The sequence below is a fragment of the Mustelus asterias genome, chromosome 13 (genome assembly GCF_964213995.1).
Source record: "Mustelus asterias chromosome 13, sMusAst1.hap1.1, whole genome shotgun sequence".
Lineage (NCBI taxonomy): Eukaryota > Metazoa > Chordata > Chondrichthyes > Carcharhiniformes > Triakidae > Mustelus > Mustelus asterias.
This window is the reverse complement of record NC_135813.1, coordinates 62,391,070-62,407,548: the sequence shown is the minus strand read 5'-3', so window position 1 is coordinate 62,407,548 and position 16,479 is coordinate 62,391,070. Positions and strand designations below refer to the sequence as shown.

The following is a 16,479-nucleotide window of genomic DNA, read 5'->3' as shown; positions in this document are numbered from 1 at the left end:
AAGTGGATAACCTCACATTTATCCACGTTATACTGCATCTGCCATGCACATGCCCACACACTCAGCTGGTCCAAATCACGCTGAAGCATCTATGCATCCTCCTCACAGCTCACCCACCCAACTTTGTATCATAGAACAAAGAACAGTACAGCACAGGAAACAGGCCCTTCGGCCCTCCAAGCCTGTGCCGATCCTTGGTCCAACTAGACCAATCATTTGTATCCCTCCATTCCCAGGCTGCTCATGTGACTATCCAGGTATGTCTTAAATGATGTCAGCGTGCCTGCCTCCACCACCCTACTTGGCAGCGCATTCCAGGCCCCCACCACCCTCTGTGTAAAAAACATCCCTCTAATATCTGAGTTATACCTCGCCCCTCTCACCTTGAGCCCGTGACCCCTCGTGAACGTCACTTCTGATCTGGGAAAAAGCTTCCCACCGTTCACCCTATCTATCCCCTTCATAATCTTGTACACCTCTATTAGATCTCCCCTCATTCTCCGTCTTTCCAGGGAGAACAGCCCCAGTTTACCCAATCTCTCCTCATAGCTAAGACCCTCCATACCAGGCAACATCCTGATAAACCTTCTCTGCACTCTCTCTAACGCCTCCACGTCCTTCTGGTAGTGCGGCGACCAGAACTGGACGCAGTACTCCAAATGTGGCCTAACCAGCGTTCTATACAGCTGCATCATCAGACTCCAGCTTTTATACTCTATACCCCGTCCTATAAAGGCAAGCATACCATATGCCTTCTTCACCACCTTCTCCACCTGTGTTGCCACCTTCAAGGATTTGTGGACTTGCACACCTAGGTCCCTCTGTGTTTCTATACTCCTGATGACTCTGCCATTTATTGTATAACTCCTCCCTACATTATTTCTTCCAAAATGCATCACTTCGCATTTATCCGGATTAAACTCCATCTGCCACCTCTCCGCCCAATTTTCCAGCCTATCTATATCCTGCTGTATTGCCCGACAATGCTCTTCGCTATCCGCAAGTCCAGCCACCTTCGTGTCATCCGCAAACTTGCTGATTACACCAGTTACACCTTCTTCCAAATCATTTATATATATATCACAAATAGCAGAGGTCCCAGTACAGAGCCCTGCGGAACACCACTGGTCACAGACCTCCAGCCGGAAAAAGACCCTTCGACCACTACCCTCTGTCTCCTATGGCCAAGCCAGTTCTCCTTGTATCCCATGAGCCTTAACCTTCTTAACCAACCTGCCATGTGGGACTTTGTCAAATGCCTTACTGAAATCCATATAGACGACATCCACGGCCCTTCCTTCATCAACCATTTTTGTCACTTCCTCAAAAAACTCCACCAAATTTGTAAGGCACGACCTCCCTCTTACAAAACCATGCTGTCTGTCACTAATGAGGTTGTTCCGTTCTAAATGCACATACATCATCTGCAAATTTGGAGATAATACATTCAGTTCCCTCTTCCAAATCATTACTAATTAATGTGAACAGTTTGGGTCCCAGCACAGATCCCTGCGGAACCCCACTAGTCACTCACTGCCAATCAGAAAAAGACCCATTTATACCAACTCTTTGTTTCCTATCTGCTAACCAGCTTTCTATCCATTTCATGACACTACCCACAATCCCATGCACTTTAACTTTACATAGTAATCTGCTACGTGAGACCTTGTCAAAAGCCTTCTGAAAGTCTAAATAAACCACATTCACCAGTTTCCCCTGGTCAACTCTATTGTTACATCCTCGAAGAATTCGAGTAGATTTGTCAAGCATAATTTTCCTTTCCTAAATCCATGCTGACTTTGTCTGATTATGCCACTGCTTTCCAAGTGTTGGAGCCATGAAATCCTTGATAACAGACTCTAGCAACTTCCCTACTATGGACATTAGGCTCACTGGTCTATACCTCCCTTTTTGAATAGTGAGCTTACATTAGCTACCCTCCAATCTATAGCAACCAGTCCAGAGTCCAAAGAATTTTGGAAAATGACCACCAATGGATCCACTATTTCTAGGGCCACTTCTTTAAATACCCTGGGATGAAGATTATCAGGCGCTGGCGATTTATCCACCTTCAACTCCATTAATTTCCCCAAAATCATTACTGTACTAATACTGATTTCCTTCAGCTCCTCACTAAAACTTGTGTTTCTCAGAAATCCCAGTACATTATTCATGTCTTCCTTTGTGAAGCAAAGTACGAATTTAGTTCCTCAGCAATTTCTTTATTCCCCGTTATGAATTCCCCCGATCTTTTTAAAATCCCATATATATTGTGTGTTGCAATTCCCGTAAAAGAACAACAGTTGGATTAGCACATTTAAGGAAACATGAGCTGATTGTGTTTTAATTCCTCTGGATGCAAAAGGTTGCCATGCACTGTTGCTGGCCTAAACAACCTGTATAGTAAGAACGAAACCAGCAACAATTAACCTGCCTTTTAAGATGGCATTTTTTAGTTCCTATGCTGTTAGTCTCACATAGGCATAACCCTGAATTTGTCTTTTTGTCATTGTTTTGGTCCTTTTTATACATATGAGATCATTCAAACTTCCCTCGGATCCTGAAGAAATAGATTGATTGCTGACAGCTGACTGTAGGTTACAGAGGTTGAACTCTGACAGTGAAGGATGGTGTTTTGATGTTGCACCAATCTGCTTTCTGGTTGTCTTGAAATTGAACTACAAGAACAGCTCCAATTTCACATTTACCCTTGTTTCAAGACCCAAGCTTAATTCGAATGGCTGCTGCATAGCTTGAAAGTTCAAAGTCTGAAAGACATTGGCAATTACTCAGAACCTAATACATTTGAAACAATCCAATTCCCAAGAAACTAGAATGTTAAACTCTAATACGCTGCTGAGTTCCTTAGATTATTGCTATGATTGAGAACCCATTAACTCAAAATGAGATGATAAATTGCAATAATGGCATTCTATGGTATCATGAAATTGGATAAAACTTTTCCCTTTATAAGGTGGAAACTCAGAGATAGAAAATCATATACTTGATTTGCTCTGGGAATTATTGTGCACGGAACTTTCCCCACAGGAAATTTGGGAGCAGAATCCATGATTCAGATGGGCTGAAGGAGCAGGTTCAAAGGGCTAAACATATCTTCCTTGTTCTTTTTATGCTGTTTAGGGCCTTCAGAGAACTACATGATACACAAATGTTATGCCTTTAAGTGTAGTTAATTTCTGTTCTCAAATTTCTGAGCCTTTTCAATCCTGGTAATTAGTTAATTGCTTTGTTATTCTGTCTCCAGTTGATCACTTTTTGGCAAAGAAGCATAGAGTAGTTGGGCATTCTCACACCTGGACATTCACTGCCCTTTTAACATCAGAATTAATTCCGTTTCTTTGCTTTGAGTGAGTGTAATTTGTCTGCAGCAGTGAAGGCACATAACATGCTGCTCTTGCTGAAGTGTTAGACTTAGCCTGCACCTTAGAGATTAGCCCCATGATATTGCAACTGACACCGCAAGTGCAAGATCCCATCTTCTGGTCACCATTTATTTTTATTTTTTTGATTCTCGTTTTGCAAGCATTTGCGGTGTATGTTCGGATTATCCTTCCTTGTTTCTTCCCATCCTCTTCACAAAGAGCAAATGTTCCTGCAAAGTATGAATCAAATTAAACTGCGGTTCTTTATTGCTGCACCTCAGTGGCAGATGTGTTGCGTTGCCAACCCAGCAGGTTGGCTTAAGAGAGGTGTGAGCTGCACAGATGTCAAGGCAAGCCTGGGCTGCAAGCGATCATGTGGAAAAGGCTGGTCCTATCAATTTCTTTCCCTTTCCTTCTGTTTCTCACTCTATACCCTAAAGATGGAGTGCAAAATGCACCTAATTATTGGTAGGTGAGTCTAATTGATGAGTGTGATTGACATTCTGGATTGGAGACTGCATGAACCTTTCGGTTAGGATATCCTTAAATAGAGTTGTACAAGTTTTTAATTTATTTTTGTAGAGGTGCATTCAATTTTGAAGTTCATGTTTGATGTTTGTGTGTAAATACATAAAGTTGCTGATACGAACAGATTTTCAGCTGAGTTGGCAAGTAGTATTTCCACCAACAGCTACACTTCAGGCCCACAAAATTCAAACATGCTAAATCAGCGAATAAGAAGTATGCGCCCAAGTTGCCCGGGCTTCAGATGTCAGAGTCTGGGCTTAAGGTTGGAGTTTAGACATTCTTGCTTTAAAGCTCTTACCACGAGCAACCATAGCATGCCTTTAAGTACCTTTGACACAGAAATGCATTCCTGACCACCTCAGAGGAAGAAACAGATCCCAGTTTGTTTTGTGAGGACCTGAAAGTTATCCAAAGGCTTGATGATTGTGACTGGATGAGAGCGGTGGTTCAGAACTAGTTTGCTAACTTGGAGGGTAAACACTGAAATGTATGGGGCGGATCGAGCAGTCGAATTCTATAAATATGTTTCTTGGTGTTGAGAGTGATTCACAGAAAGACAGACAGAGGTCCTTGTAAAATCCCTCGTATGTGATGTTTCAAATTTATTTATTAGTGACACGAGTAGGCTTACGGGGCATAGATCAGCTAGATAGTCAACATCTTTTCTCAAAGGTAGAGGAGTCTAAAACTAGAGGGCATAGGTTTAAGGTGAGAGGGGAGTGATACAAAAGGGTCCAGAGAGGCAATTTTTTCTCTCTCACGGTGGTGAGTGTCTGGAACAAGCTGCCAGAGACAGTAGTAGAGACGGGTACAATTTTGTCTTTTAAAAAGCATTTAGACAGTTACATGGGTAAAATGGGTGTAGAAGGATGTGGGCCAAACGCAGACAATTGGGACTAGCTTAGTGGTTTGAAAAAAAAGGGCGGCATTGACAAGTTGGGCCGAAGGGCCTGTTTCCATGCTGTAAACCTCTATGACATTAACACTGCAATGAAGTTACTGTGAAAATACCCTAGCCGCCACACTCCGGCGCCAGTTCACGTACACTGAGGGAGAATTTAGCATGACCAATGCACCTAACCAGGCCACCTTTCGGACTGTGGGAGAAAACCGGAGCACCCAGAGGAAACCCACGTAGACACAGGGAGAACTTAATACCTCTGCACAGACAGTGACCCAAGCTGGGAATTGAACCCGGGTCCTTGGTGCTGTGAGGCAGCAGTGCAATTCCTGTGAAAGAACAACAGTGGGATAAGCACATTTAAGGAAACATGAGCTGATTGTGTTTTAATTCCTCTTGGTGCAAAAGGCCTGTGTGTTGCCACACCCTGTTGCTGCAGTAGGAGCTATAAAACGGGTAACAATAGTACGTAGATAAAGCTGACCTGATGTGCTTCTGGATTTTTGCACATTCAAAGCTGAGACCTAGCGTGGAAATTTGGGTAAAAGATTCCCTAATGCTAATCAAAGACTAGAGTTAATTATTATCACTGAGATTATGGGATCTTGTACAGTGTGAGTTTCACCTTTTTATACTTGACTTGCTGCTTCCTGGCCTGAAGACAACAAACGCAGCCGGCACTGCCTGAGGCTGCTAATGGCGTGAACACTATTGGATTGCAGACCTGTGTGCTCAGCAGGCCAGGTGACTGATTGTGTTCAGAACAGTCACTCCATTGACGCGAGGCAGTCACTGTGGAATTGAGTCCTAGAATGATCCTTCTGGTACCTGTTGTTGGAATAGATGCGCTTGTTACCTGCTGATTTATGAATTCCTGCAATCTGACTTCCTATCTTGGCTGTGAGTTACCACGCTGCTGGCACTGTGGAAGACCTGGCTTGCTTTATGCTGTAGTTTTGTGCTATGGGCAATGGCAGGGGAGCACAATTAGGCTGCCAGTAGTTGGCTTTCACCTTTCCTTTTTTATTTGCTATGCTAAAAGCTGCTTTTCTAATCCACTTTGTTTCCAGTTCTCCGAAATGCTTTGGACGATTGCTAGTGTTCCTCTGAGACAGGGAGGAAAGATGTCCATTAACGCTGTTGTAGAGGGGTGAGAAACTGATTCATTACCCACACAGAACAGGTGTTCAAAGCTTATAGTCCACATTCAGATATTATTGAAATTTCAATGGCACAATGATGATGTCAAAAGCTCCCGTGTCTTATCAGCGATAACATTTTCAAAGTTGAATGAACAATATTGGTGATTCGGAGAGCGTCTGATAAATTCCAAAATGTCTGAGTTACCAAGCTAGCCATTAAATTTCTCCATAGCAGGAATGGCTCTGTTTCATGCAGAAGCTTGATTCTGACTGTGAATCTTCTCTCCACTCACTCTGTTGATTGATGAGAACAACATCAGAGCTTGTACGAGAGCCATACTTTTATTGTGCTTTCAAATTCAAGGAGTATTTTAGTGATAACAGCTTCCAAGCAAAAGAGTGTACTCTCCCTTTTCCTCTTTTTTTTTTTATTGGCAAACAGAATTTATTTTCTGGGAATCCATCTCTGAGAATAATTTCAGTTGATAGGAAGTAATGAATTTTCAGCATGTAGAAGGGATGATCTGGATAAAGATTTAAGACTCTCTGCTTTCTGTAAATTCATTAGCAGTTCTGGGAGAGATGAACGTTTTGCCTCTCCCTGCCTCAGGGTAGTTTGTCTGCTGCAACAACAGAGAATCTAAGCCATGCACACAAGAGTTGCAAGGTATAGGCTCACCCCACCACCCCTCACATGCTCATCTCCTCACCTTAACTGTGCAGTTGTAGCAATTGGCAAACCCTGTGATCCACCTCCTGTGGGTAGTGGAAGGTTAGGGTTAGGAACCCTATCCTGGAGCTTTGCAAAGTAGCATTGGTTATCTGCACAGCTCCACAGATAAATCCTTAGAATCATGCAGAAATTAAAAGGAAAGAGGTGGCACGTTACTAAAACAAAGCTGCTTTAAATTTCAACTAATTCATCATTGACGTTTGTGACACTTTCTCTTCCCCCCTCCCCCCCCCACCCCCAATCTCAGTCCAAAGTTAAAAGTTTATTTATCCCCTACACTCCAGCGCCTGTTCAGGTACACTGAGGGAGAATTTAGCATGGCCAATGCACCTAACCAGCACGTCTTTGGAGTGTGGGAGGAAACTGGAGCACCCAGAGGAAACCCACGCAGACACGGGGAGAATGTGCAAACTCCACATAGACAGTGACCCAAGCCGAGAATCAAACCCGGATCCCTGGCGCTGTGAGGCAGCAATGCTAATCACCGTGCCACCCCCTGCCCAAACCCCCCCTTCAGCAAATGAGTTTGGTCTTGATTGTGGCCTTGTCCACTGCTATCTTTGCCACTCTGTGGTTCGCTAGTAGGGACTGAACAAGGGAGAGTGATTCTGCCTCTGCTTTTCCTGCCTGTGATGGATCACCACACCATTGCATGAAAATTTTATTATTTCTTTCCTCGATGGCTGACGCCCAAAAGACAATGCAAGCCTTTTCCAAAGAAGAAGAACTATATGTTGCCATTCTCTCTTTTTAAAAAATCTTTCTGCACGTTCTGTCAACATTGATTAGGAGTAGGATTCCTGATTTTGTTTTTCCTCTCCCCTCCCTTTCCACAGTGACACCAAGGTTAATTACGTTACCTGAACAGCTATCAAGACTGATACTGGGGAAGCAAGGATTAAACTGTGCCAGTATAACCACTTCCTATCTCCCTTTTGGCATCATGACTGTTGCGTTTATTGAAAGCTGCTGTGGGTGATTGTCCTTTAGACTAGAGAGGATCGAATAAACAGTGTACTTATGGGGCAGCCATTGCTGCATTTCACATCACAGCAGGACACACCGGTATTCCTGCCCATCGTTTCTTGGAGGAACACTAGCGACAGGGGGCACATTGCCTCTGGTAGAGTGTGTGATGTTTTTTAGATACCATAATGTCTTGGTTGCAAAATTGACTGCTTTCTTTTCCCCACCCACCCCCTTGCTTTACTCCGCAGTGAGAAATAAATCCAACACCGCCATCAGTGGTGCGCAAACGCAGATGGAGCGAAGCAGCACCCGCGAGGGATCCAGCCAGCGGGTACCGCGGCAGCCCAGCGCCACCAGAGTCCCCAAAGGTAGCGGTTCTGGGAAAAGTACTGGAAGTGGCAGCAGCACACAGACAACATCCAGCCAGTAGTCTGAAGAATGTTTACCGTCTGATGTAAAGATGACAGCAATGCTGGCCTCGGGGTGTTTAAAGCAGGGCTTCTGCCCTTGAATTTTTTTTCTCCATGCATTCTCTTCCAACTATTGAAACCAGACTCTTGGGATCACTTCAGATTATTTGCATTGATGCAAGTTTGCAGGAAAGTATGACTTGGTTCAGTGACCTTTCACACCGTATGTGTGGTCCAGCATCTCTAGATTTTCTTCTCTTTCATATTTGTCACACTGATTCAACATAAAACGATTGAAGTGCTGATGTAAATGGAACAGATGCTGGCCAATTTTCAGGTGGGTTAATTTCAACCTAATTTCATGAGATAGCTCACATGATGAAGCCAGGGATGTGTCATGTACTGCTCCCATATGGACAGGTAGGCAGAGCACAGATTTCCCACTTCACCCTGGACATCAGAACCTCTCTCGCTTCAGTGCAGAATAATAATTGGGAAAGTATTGTCCACTATTTCATAGCAAATAGACTACTCCGCCCTCAAGCCTGTTCTGCTAGTCAATAAGATTATGGCTGCTCTGATTAACTCCATCTACCTTCAGTTTTAATGAGAGAACATTATGGACAGTAAGTGCTGGAATTTGCAAATTTGGGCAGAGTGCTGACGAGTTAAGTCAGAGCCTTAACAAAACGTCACTTTGTCAGCATGCAAATTCACAAGATCCACCGTGAGCACACCCACTCTGTAAATTGGATTTTAATTCTGTAACTTGATGTTGTGAACTACCCCACTCCCTCCTGTGCCGTCAGTCCACAAAGGTTTAATTTTCATGGTATCCTAATCTGATTAATAGATACCCTAGCTACTGACTACAATCAGTTACATGTCGATGTATAGATGAAGCACTATTTATGCTGTACTGTGTGTGTGTGTGTGTATTTGTCTCCCAGAGGAGATACTTGCTCCAAATAAACTTCTTGTATCATCCATGTTGCTGTACAGCTTTGTATTTTGGGCCAACGGGAACAGAAAAACAAACTGGGTTCAAAAGAATCTCAATTTTATGTCTATATGAAGGAAGTGAAGCTCATATCAACACATTCAATAACTTCTTGATTCAGGCAGAACGTCTTTATTTATTAAAAGTCTATGTTTTTCAATTTAGAATCGCATCTAAATTTAGAATTACATCACATTATGAATCCTTCAATGTGCTGTGGTTGTTAAGAGCCATTGGGTTGATTGTGACTGCATAAACCTACAGACGAATCAATCGGATCCCAACACTGGTCTGTGGTGTCACACGACCAGTGCAAATTGTTTTTCGAGCTGCCCTGCTGATTCTTCCAGTTCCGTTAAGAATGCTTCACTTCTGCTGCACTCTCACTTCAGAGCCACCCCAAGTGGCTCTGCTTCCTCTCACCCAGTCCCACCCTCAGTCTTCCAACTTCTCTCTCCTCCCCCGAGCCTAGGTGACCAATGTTAACCCTTTTCAAGCTAGCCACCTCCCTGGGGGCAATAGTTGGAAACTTTGTTGGAGTGCCAATATCAATGTTAAATTAGTTGTGGGGTTTATCTATTTCTATATGCATGCTGATAGTGAGCTTTGTTAGCATTTGCTTATGGAAGTCCTTTTCAAAAACAATTAATTATATTTGTATTTTGAATTACTGCGTCCTCTTACCTCCAATATTTTTCCTATCTTCATTCCTGCTATCATTCAATTCTATGCAAGCTAACCGCCTCCTCGTATCAGACCTCAGTGACCATTCTTTGTGTGAGCCTCAACTGTGGTAGGTTGAAAGAGCTCCACAGCACAGAAGCAAGAATTGAGCATTGCTGTTTATGTTTTAATGGATGGAAAATTGTGAGCAACTTCTGCCTGATTTAAGATCTGGGCTTTCACCCCACTGATCTCTTATGCCCCAGTCCCCAATCTACCCAGGGTTGATGACTGACTTCGTTGTGGAATGATCATTTATGGGATGTGCCCATCGCTGGTTGGGCCAGCATTTATTGCCCATATCTAATAGCCATTGAACTGAGTGGTTTCCTGGGCCAGTTGAGAGTCAACCACATTGCTGTGGGTCTGGAGTCACGTGCGGGCCACACCAAGGTAAGGATGGCAGATTTCCTTCCCTAAAGGACATTAGTGAACCAGATGGGTTTTTCCTACAATCAACGAAGGTTCCATGGCTATCATTAGACTTTTAATTGCAGATTTTTTTATTCCATTCAAATTTCACCATCTACTATGGTGGGATTCGAACCTGGGTACCCAGAGTTTTATACCTGGGCTTCTGGATTACTAGTCCAATGACAATATCACTATGCCACCATCTTCCCGATTTAAAAACATGCATTCTTATTAGCAGGAAATATTAAAAATTGATATTTGATTGCATCTCTAGTGCATTCGGATGGTTTTGTTCAAATGTCTATGTGAATGCAAGTTATTGCTGAATCCCTTGATGGGGATCAAGATCACAACACCCACTTGATTTTTCACTTCTCACTCACCTGATATAATGTAGTTAATTGTAGATTCATAACTGTTTCCATGGCTAAATTCCATTGGCTCAGCACTGACCAGGGGTCGAATCATACATAAATACTTGAAAGTTGAAATCATAGAATCCCTACAGTACAGAAGGAGGACATTCGACCCAACGAGTCTGCACCGACCACAAGCCTACCCAGGCCCTATTCCCGTAACCCCACATATTTACCCTGCTAATCATCCTGACACTGTGGGGCAATTTCACATAGCCAATCAATCAACCTAACCGGCACATCTTTGGACTGTGGGAGGAAACCCACTCAGACGCGGGGAGGACGCGCAAATGCCACACGGTCACCTGAGGCTGGAAATGAACCTGGGTCCCTGGCACTGAGGCAGCAGTGTTAACCACTGTGCCACCCATATATGGCAGTGAAAAAATAATGCCAATTATGAAAAAGATGCATGACTTGTAAATGGGAATTTCATTCAAGGCTCAGAAAAAGAATCCTTTAGGGGAACCTTGCATTTCAGCAGTCTGAGCCTCAGAGCAGAAATAATTTGATAGGAATTAAACAAGACTGATAGAATTTTTGGAGCTTATTGAAAACTAATGATGGGTACATTTGTTAAATGCACTGATGGAATTAAATTTCTTTCGTACTCCCTCTGCAACGATTAGCAGCAGCAATTACTGAGCTTGGTTCACTGAATTTGGAGCTGCTGGAGTTTTACATGGAATCTTCTTTGGTAAAAGAAACAGCAGCAAATCCTAGTTTGATGTGGCTGAGGATCTGACTGTGCTGAATAGGGTGTTTAGTCCAATTTCAAAATCAGAACAGCTTTTAATTTCTATTTATAACAGGCTGGCCATGTTAAATTTATCACGGTGTCACTGATATTCTAGTTGATTATACAAAATCGGTCCAAGAAATTTATAATGAGCTACAATGAGACTGGCTGTATTATCTGTTAATATTTCTATTTTGTTTAATGATTTGATTGGTGAGGGGTCAATTGAGTCAGAAGGAATTTAATTTTAATATGTTTTAACTACAAAACCATCAGTGTTGATTATTTCTCTCTGCTAAGCTGTTAATCTATGGATGAATGCTTCCTGCGTTCTAGTTAGCTGTGTATAACATTTACCTGCCAATCACCCCACAGCATTGTCTCACTATCAGACTGGTTCATTCATAGCACATGTCCCTTGAGCTGGAGTTCTGAGCAACACTTCAGGACTTGGCACCATAGAGTTTTTCAGTACAGGTGGTTACTGTTCAGCCAGTCACATCTATAGCAGTTCTTCGATATTGCAATCAAAAAATAATTCTACCATCCTCCCATCTTGCCTTAGTCCTATACCTTTGCCTCAAATATTTATGTATTCCCTTAAAAGATGTAATGATCTCCGTCTCAACTTCCCTCCATGGTAACTACAGATTCCATGCTCCAACAACCCTCTACATAAAAAATCTCTAAGCTCACTGTTTTAGTGGCAATTTTAAATTGATAATCCTTTGCCACTGACTCTGCAACCATAGGAAATCATCTTAAAGCCCTTTATAATTTTAAACACTGCCTATTAAATCAACACTAAACATGCAAATAACTGCTGTGTCATAATTTAAATTTTGCCAGCCGACCTTCTGTGGGAGACTTTATCAGAAGCCTTCTAAAGACCCAGGTACACTACGTCCACTGGCTCCCCTTTACCAATTCTGTTAGTATCATCGTCAAAAAACCTCCAACAGGTTTGTCAAATATGATTTTCCATTCGTAAACCCATGTTGACTCTGCCCAATTAGACCATTATTATCCAAGTGTCCATTTATCACATCCTTTATAATGGATTCTAACATTTTTACTACTACTGTTGTAAGACTAAATATCTATAGTTCCCTGTTTTCTCTCTCCATCCCTTCTTAAATATTGTGGTGACATTTGCTACCTTTCAATCTGCAGGAACCATTCCAGAATCTAAAGCATGTTGGAAGATGATCACCAATTCTTCCACTATCTCCATAGCTATCTCTTTCCACACTCTGAGATGTAGAATATCAGATCCCAGGGACTGATCCTTCAGTCCATTTAATTTCTCCAATACAACCTTCTTATAACCTTGAATTCCTCATTCGCCCTGTTCCCTTGGATCTCTAATTCTGGGAGATTTCTTCTATCTTCCTCAGTGAAGATGCATGCACAGTCTTCATTTAGCTTCACTGCCATTTTTCTATTCCCCATTATAAATTCTCTGACTCTGCCTGTAATTGAGCCACATTTGTCTTAGCTAAACATTTCCTTTTTATGTATCCATAGAAGCTTTTACAGTTTGTTTTTTACTACTTTACATTTATATTCTATTCTCAGTTTATCAGTTTCTTGGTCCTCCTTTGCTGTATTTTAAAGTCCTCCCAATCCTCAGCTTAACTACGATTTCTGGCAACTTTTTAGGCCTTTTGTTTTAAACTTATACAATCCTTAACTTCCTTTGTTAGTCACGGTTGATGGACTTTTTGGGGTTTTTGTGCCTTGAAGGAATGTAAATGGGCTGCCAAAAGTCACACTGTAGTCCAACTGTAGTGTAGTTATTGCCTTGTACAAATTTATTTTTTGTTCATTCGTGGGACATGGGCGTCACTGGCTGGCCAGCATTTATTGCCCATCCCTAGTTGCCTGAGAGTCAACCACATTGCTGTGGCTCTGAAGTCACATGTAGGCCAGACCGGATAAGAATGGCAGATTTCCTTCCCTAAAGGACAATAGTGAACCAGATGGGTTTTTCCAACAATTGACAATGGTTTCACGGTCATCAGTAGATTAGTAATTCCAGACATTTTTGTTATTGGGATTTGAACCCTGGTCCCTAGAATATTAGCTGAGTTTCTCGATTAATAGTCTAGCGATAATACCACTAGGCCATCATCTCTCCCTACCTTACTACTTCAATTTTGGACCCCACTTAAAAGTTCCAAATGCTAATGGGCTTGTTTACAGCTTTATCTAAATGTATTTGGATATTTAGGAATTATATTCTTAAACTTCAGAACTCCATGTTCATCAACACCCCTTAAGAACTTTCAGTGAGTTTAGACTTCCATTCAGTGCTTTACCTCCCCCAAATGTGTTAACTTGCATATCATCACATTAAAGTGCATCTGCCATCTGATCATTCAACTAATCTGTGTGTCCATTGAAGACAGCTAACCCTTTCTGAGTGTCAAACCTCCCATTTTTGTTAACAGATTTCATATTGGGCTCCTGATGTCCTGATCCTCTACAGACACTGAGAACCCCTTGTTCAATTAAAGCAATACATTCTAGTGCTTTGTTTCTGTCCATCAATCAAACTTTCCATCAGCACTCCCATGTTCAGACACCCAGATTTTTGGAACAAGCTTCCTTTTGGTCACACCTTATTGAATAACTTCTGGAAATCTGTATACACTGTAGACTTGCTTCCAGTTTCAGGATATAGGCAGCACAAGCAATGCCAACGTTTATTGCTCATCTCTAATTGTGCCTGAGAAGGTAGGGGTGAGTCACCTTTCTTGAATCATGTGGTGAAGGTACCTCCACGCAATGATGTTGGATAGGATGTTCTAGTGAACATGAAGTAAAGACAACTGTAAACGTCCAAGTGGGGGTGCAGTGTGCCTTGGAGGAGAATCTGGAGGTGATGGCGTTCCCATCCAGCAGCTACCCTTATTCTTCTAGGTGGTAGAAGTCAAGGGTTAGAAAACCTAAGAAACATCCTCTTAGAAAAGATGAAACACCTTGGGATGTTTTCCTGCATTAAAGATGCTACATGGATGCAAGTTTGGTGGCAGTTGGTGTGTAATGCCAGTCCTACCCAGCTCACATAAAAGAAGGTTCGCAACATCCTAAACCAGTGATTGGCAACCTAGGCAAGTGAATTGGCCATCTGAGTGACCCTGCTTCATCTCAGTGGACCACAAGATTGAAATCAGGCTTGTTCATTAACTATGGTCTCATGAATAAGATTAAAAACATGCCAAATATTTCATAATGAATGATAAAAACTGCTTCATCGTTTAGGAGGCCGTGGTGTAGAAGTATTGTCACTGAACTCACAAACCAGAGATCTGGGGTAATGCTCTGGGGACCAAAAGAGAAAATGCTGGAAAATCTCAGCAGGTCAGAAATCAGCTGAAATACTCTTTTCCCCTTTTTATCCCCCCTTTCCTTACTTTTTCTCCCACTTTGATTCGCCTTCCTCCCCTATTCCTCTATCCCACCCATCTCCACCCCCCACAATCTTCATCTGTAACAGTTTACCCTCTGATTTCAGCTTCTCTGCCGTTTGGCCATTCACACCCTTTATTCTCTCTATGGGCCGCAATTAACAGCCTTTCCCCTTGTTTTTTGTGGCTATGACTCATCTTTCATTCCCTCCCCCTGCAGTATAAATATCTCCCACTTTCTATGCCTTTTAGCTTTGACAAAGGGTTATTTGGACTTGAAACATCAGCTCTTTTCCCTCCTTACAAATGCTGCCAGACCTGCTGAGATTTTCCAGCATTTTCTCTTTTGGTTTCAGATTCCAGCATCTGCAGTAATTTGCTTTTATATGGTGAATGAATGTAAATTTCTCCCTGATTGTCCAGTGTGCGCGCGCGAGCCCCCTGGGTCTGCGTGCGCGCCCCCACATGTCCCTGCGCATGGTGACGGTTGGTGGGTGGGATCCCAGTGGCGGCGGTGAGGCGGTTTTTATCCCCGGGTGGGACCGGCAGCGGCTCCACTCCCTCCGGCAGCAATGGTAACCGCGCCGGGGAACAGCGCCAGGCCCCTGCAGCAACCCCCACTTCCCGGGTCATTCCGCGCACCTCGCCCTCACCAACTCTGCCTCCTCCCGGCTCCCAGCACCGCCACTGGCCATGGGGAGGCACACTCAGCTCAGGGATAGTAGGGAGCTTTGGGGCAGAAAGGCAGCAGCTCATGAAATGGAGATAGCATGGAATTTGGGGCAGAAAAGCAGCAACTGGATTGGGGATAAGAGGGAAGTTTGGAATAGAAAGGCAGCAGCTCAGGATTTGGATTCAACATTAACCGGGGAATGGAAACATCAGGGGCAGGAGGTTGGGACAGAGAGTGGGCAGGCACTAGCCAGGACAGATGAGGAAAACTATATAGCAGTTCCACAGATATTTCCACCATCATTTAGTGATTAGCACTCTGGTCTTTGAGTCAACGGTTATAAGACCCACTCCAGGGAACTGTGCACAATATCTGTGCTCACACACCAGTGGAGAGCTTTATAACAAGGACTAGGAGCCAGCGTGGATCTTTTGGCCCTTCAAACCTGCTCCACTATTCAATAAGATCATTGCTGATCTGATTGCAGCTTTAACTCCAATTTCCTGCCAGCCCCTCTTCTCAATCCATGACTTTCTTGAACATAGAAAAATGTGTCTGTCCCTCAGCCTTGAATATATCCAGTGACCCAACCTCCACTACTCTCTTGTGGAAGAAAATTCAAAAGCCATCCGATGGAAGAAATTCCTCCTCATCTCCATTTTAAATGGGAGGTCCCTTGGTTTTTAAACTGTTGTTCTGGATTCCCCCATGAAGGGAAACATCCTCTCAGCATCTACCCTGTTAAGCCTGTTGTACCTGTTAATTCTCAGATACTTTCAACCAGTTTACTTACTCCAAGGTTTTACCCCGGTGCCCTTATTTGCAAGGTGGACAAAGGACAAACACAAGTAAAGGTTCAACAAGTTTATTAATAATAACACTATTAACCCTTAAATTACCCACATAAAACAAGAGGATACCCCAGATTCAAGTATTCTACCCAGAAAGATGGCTTGGTTAAACTGCAGGCCCGATTCTCTGAGTCCCTCTGGTCTGTTGTCACGAAGGTGAGTCTCGATGGCAGCTTCTTCCTTC

General features: G+C 43.0%; 1 protein-coding gene across 7 annotated transcripts in view; it reads left to right on the top strand.

Annotated features, from left to right (window-relative positions):
- Positions 1-9,053, top strand: part of mzt2b (mitotic spindle organizing protein 2B) — a 37,032-nt gene extending 27,979 nt beyond the window's left edge. For all 7 annotated transcript variants that reach the window (XM_078226902.1, XM_078226899.1, XM_078226901.1 and 4 more), the window contains one exon: positions 7,905-9,053. In XM_078226902.1, coding sequence (XP_078083028.1) covers positions 7,905-8,086 — 182 coding nt within the window. In that variant the 3' untranslated portion in view covers positions 8,087-9,053. The remainder of the gene's footprint in view (positions 1-7,904) is intronic.
- Positions 9,054-16,479: the final 7,426 nt, after the last annotated feature.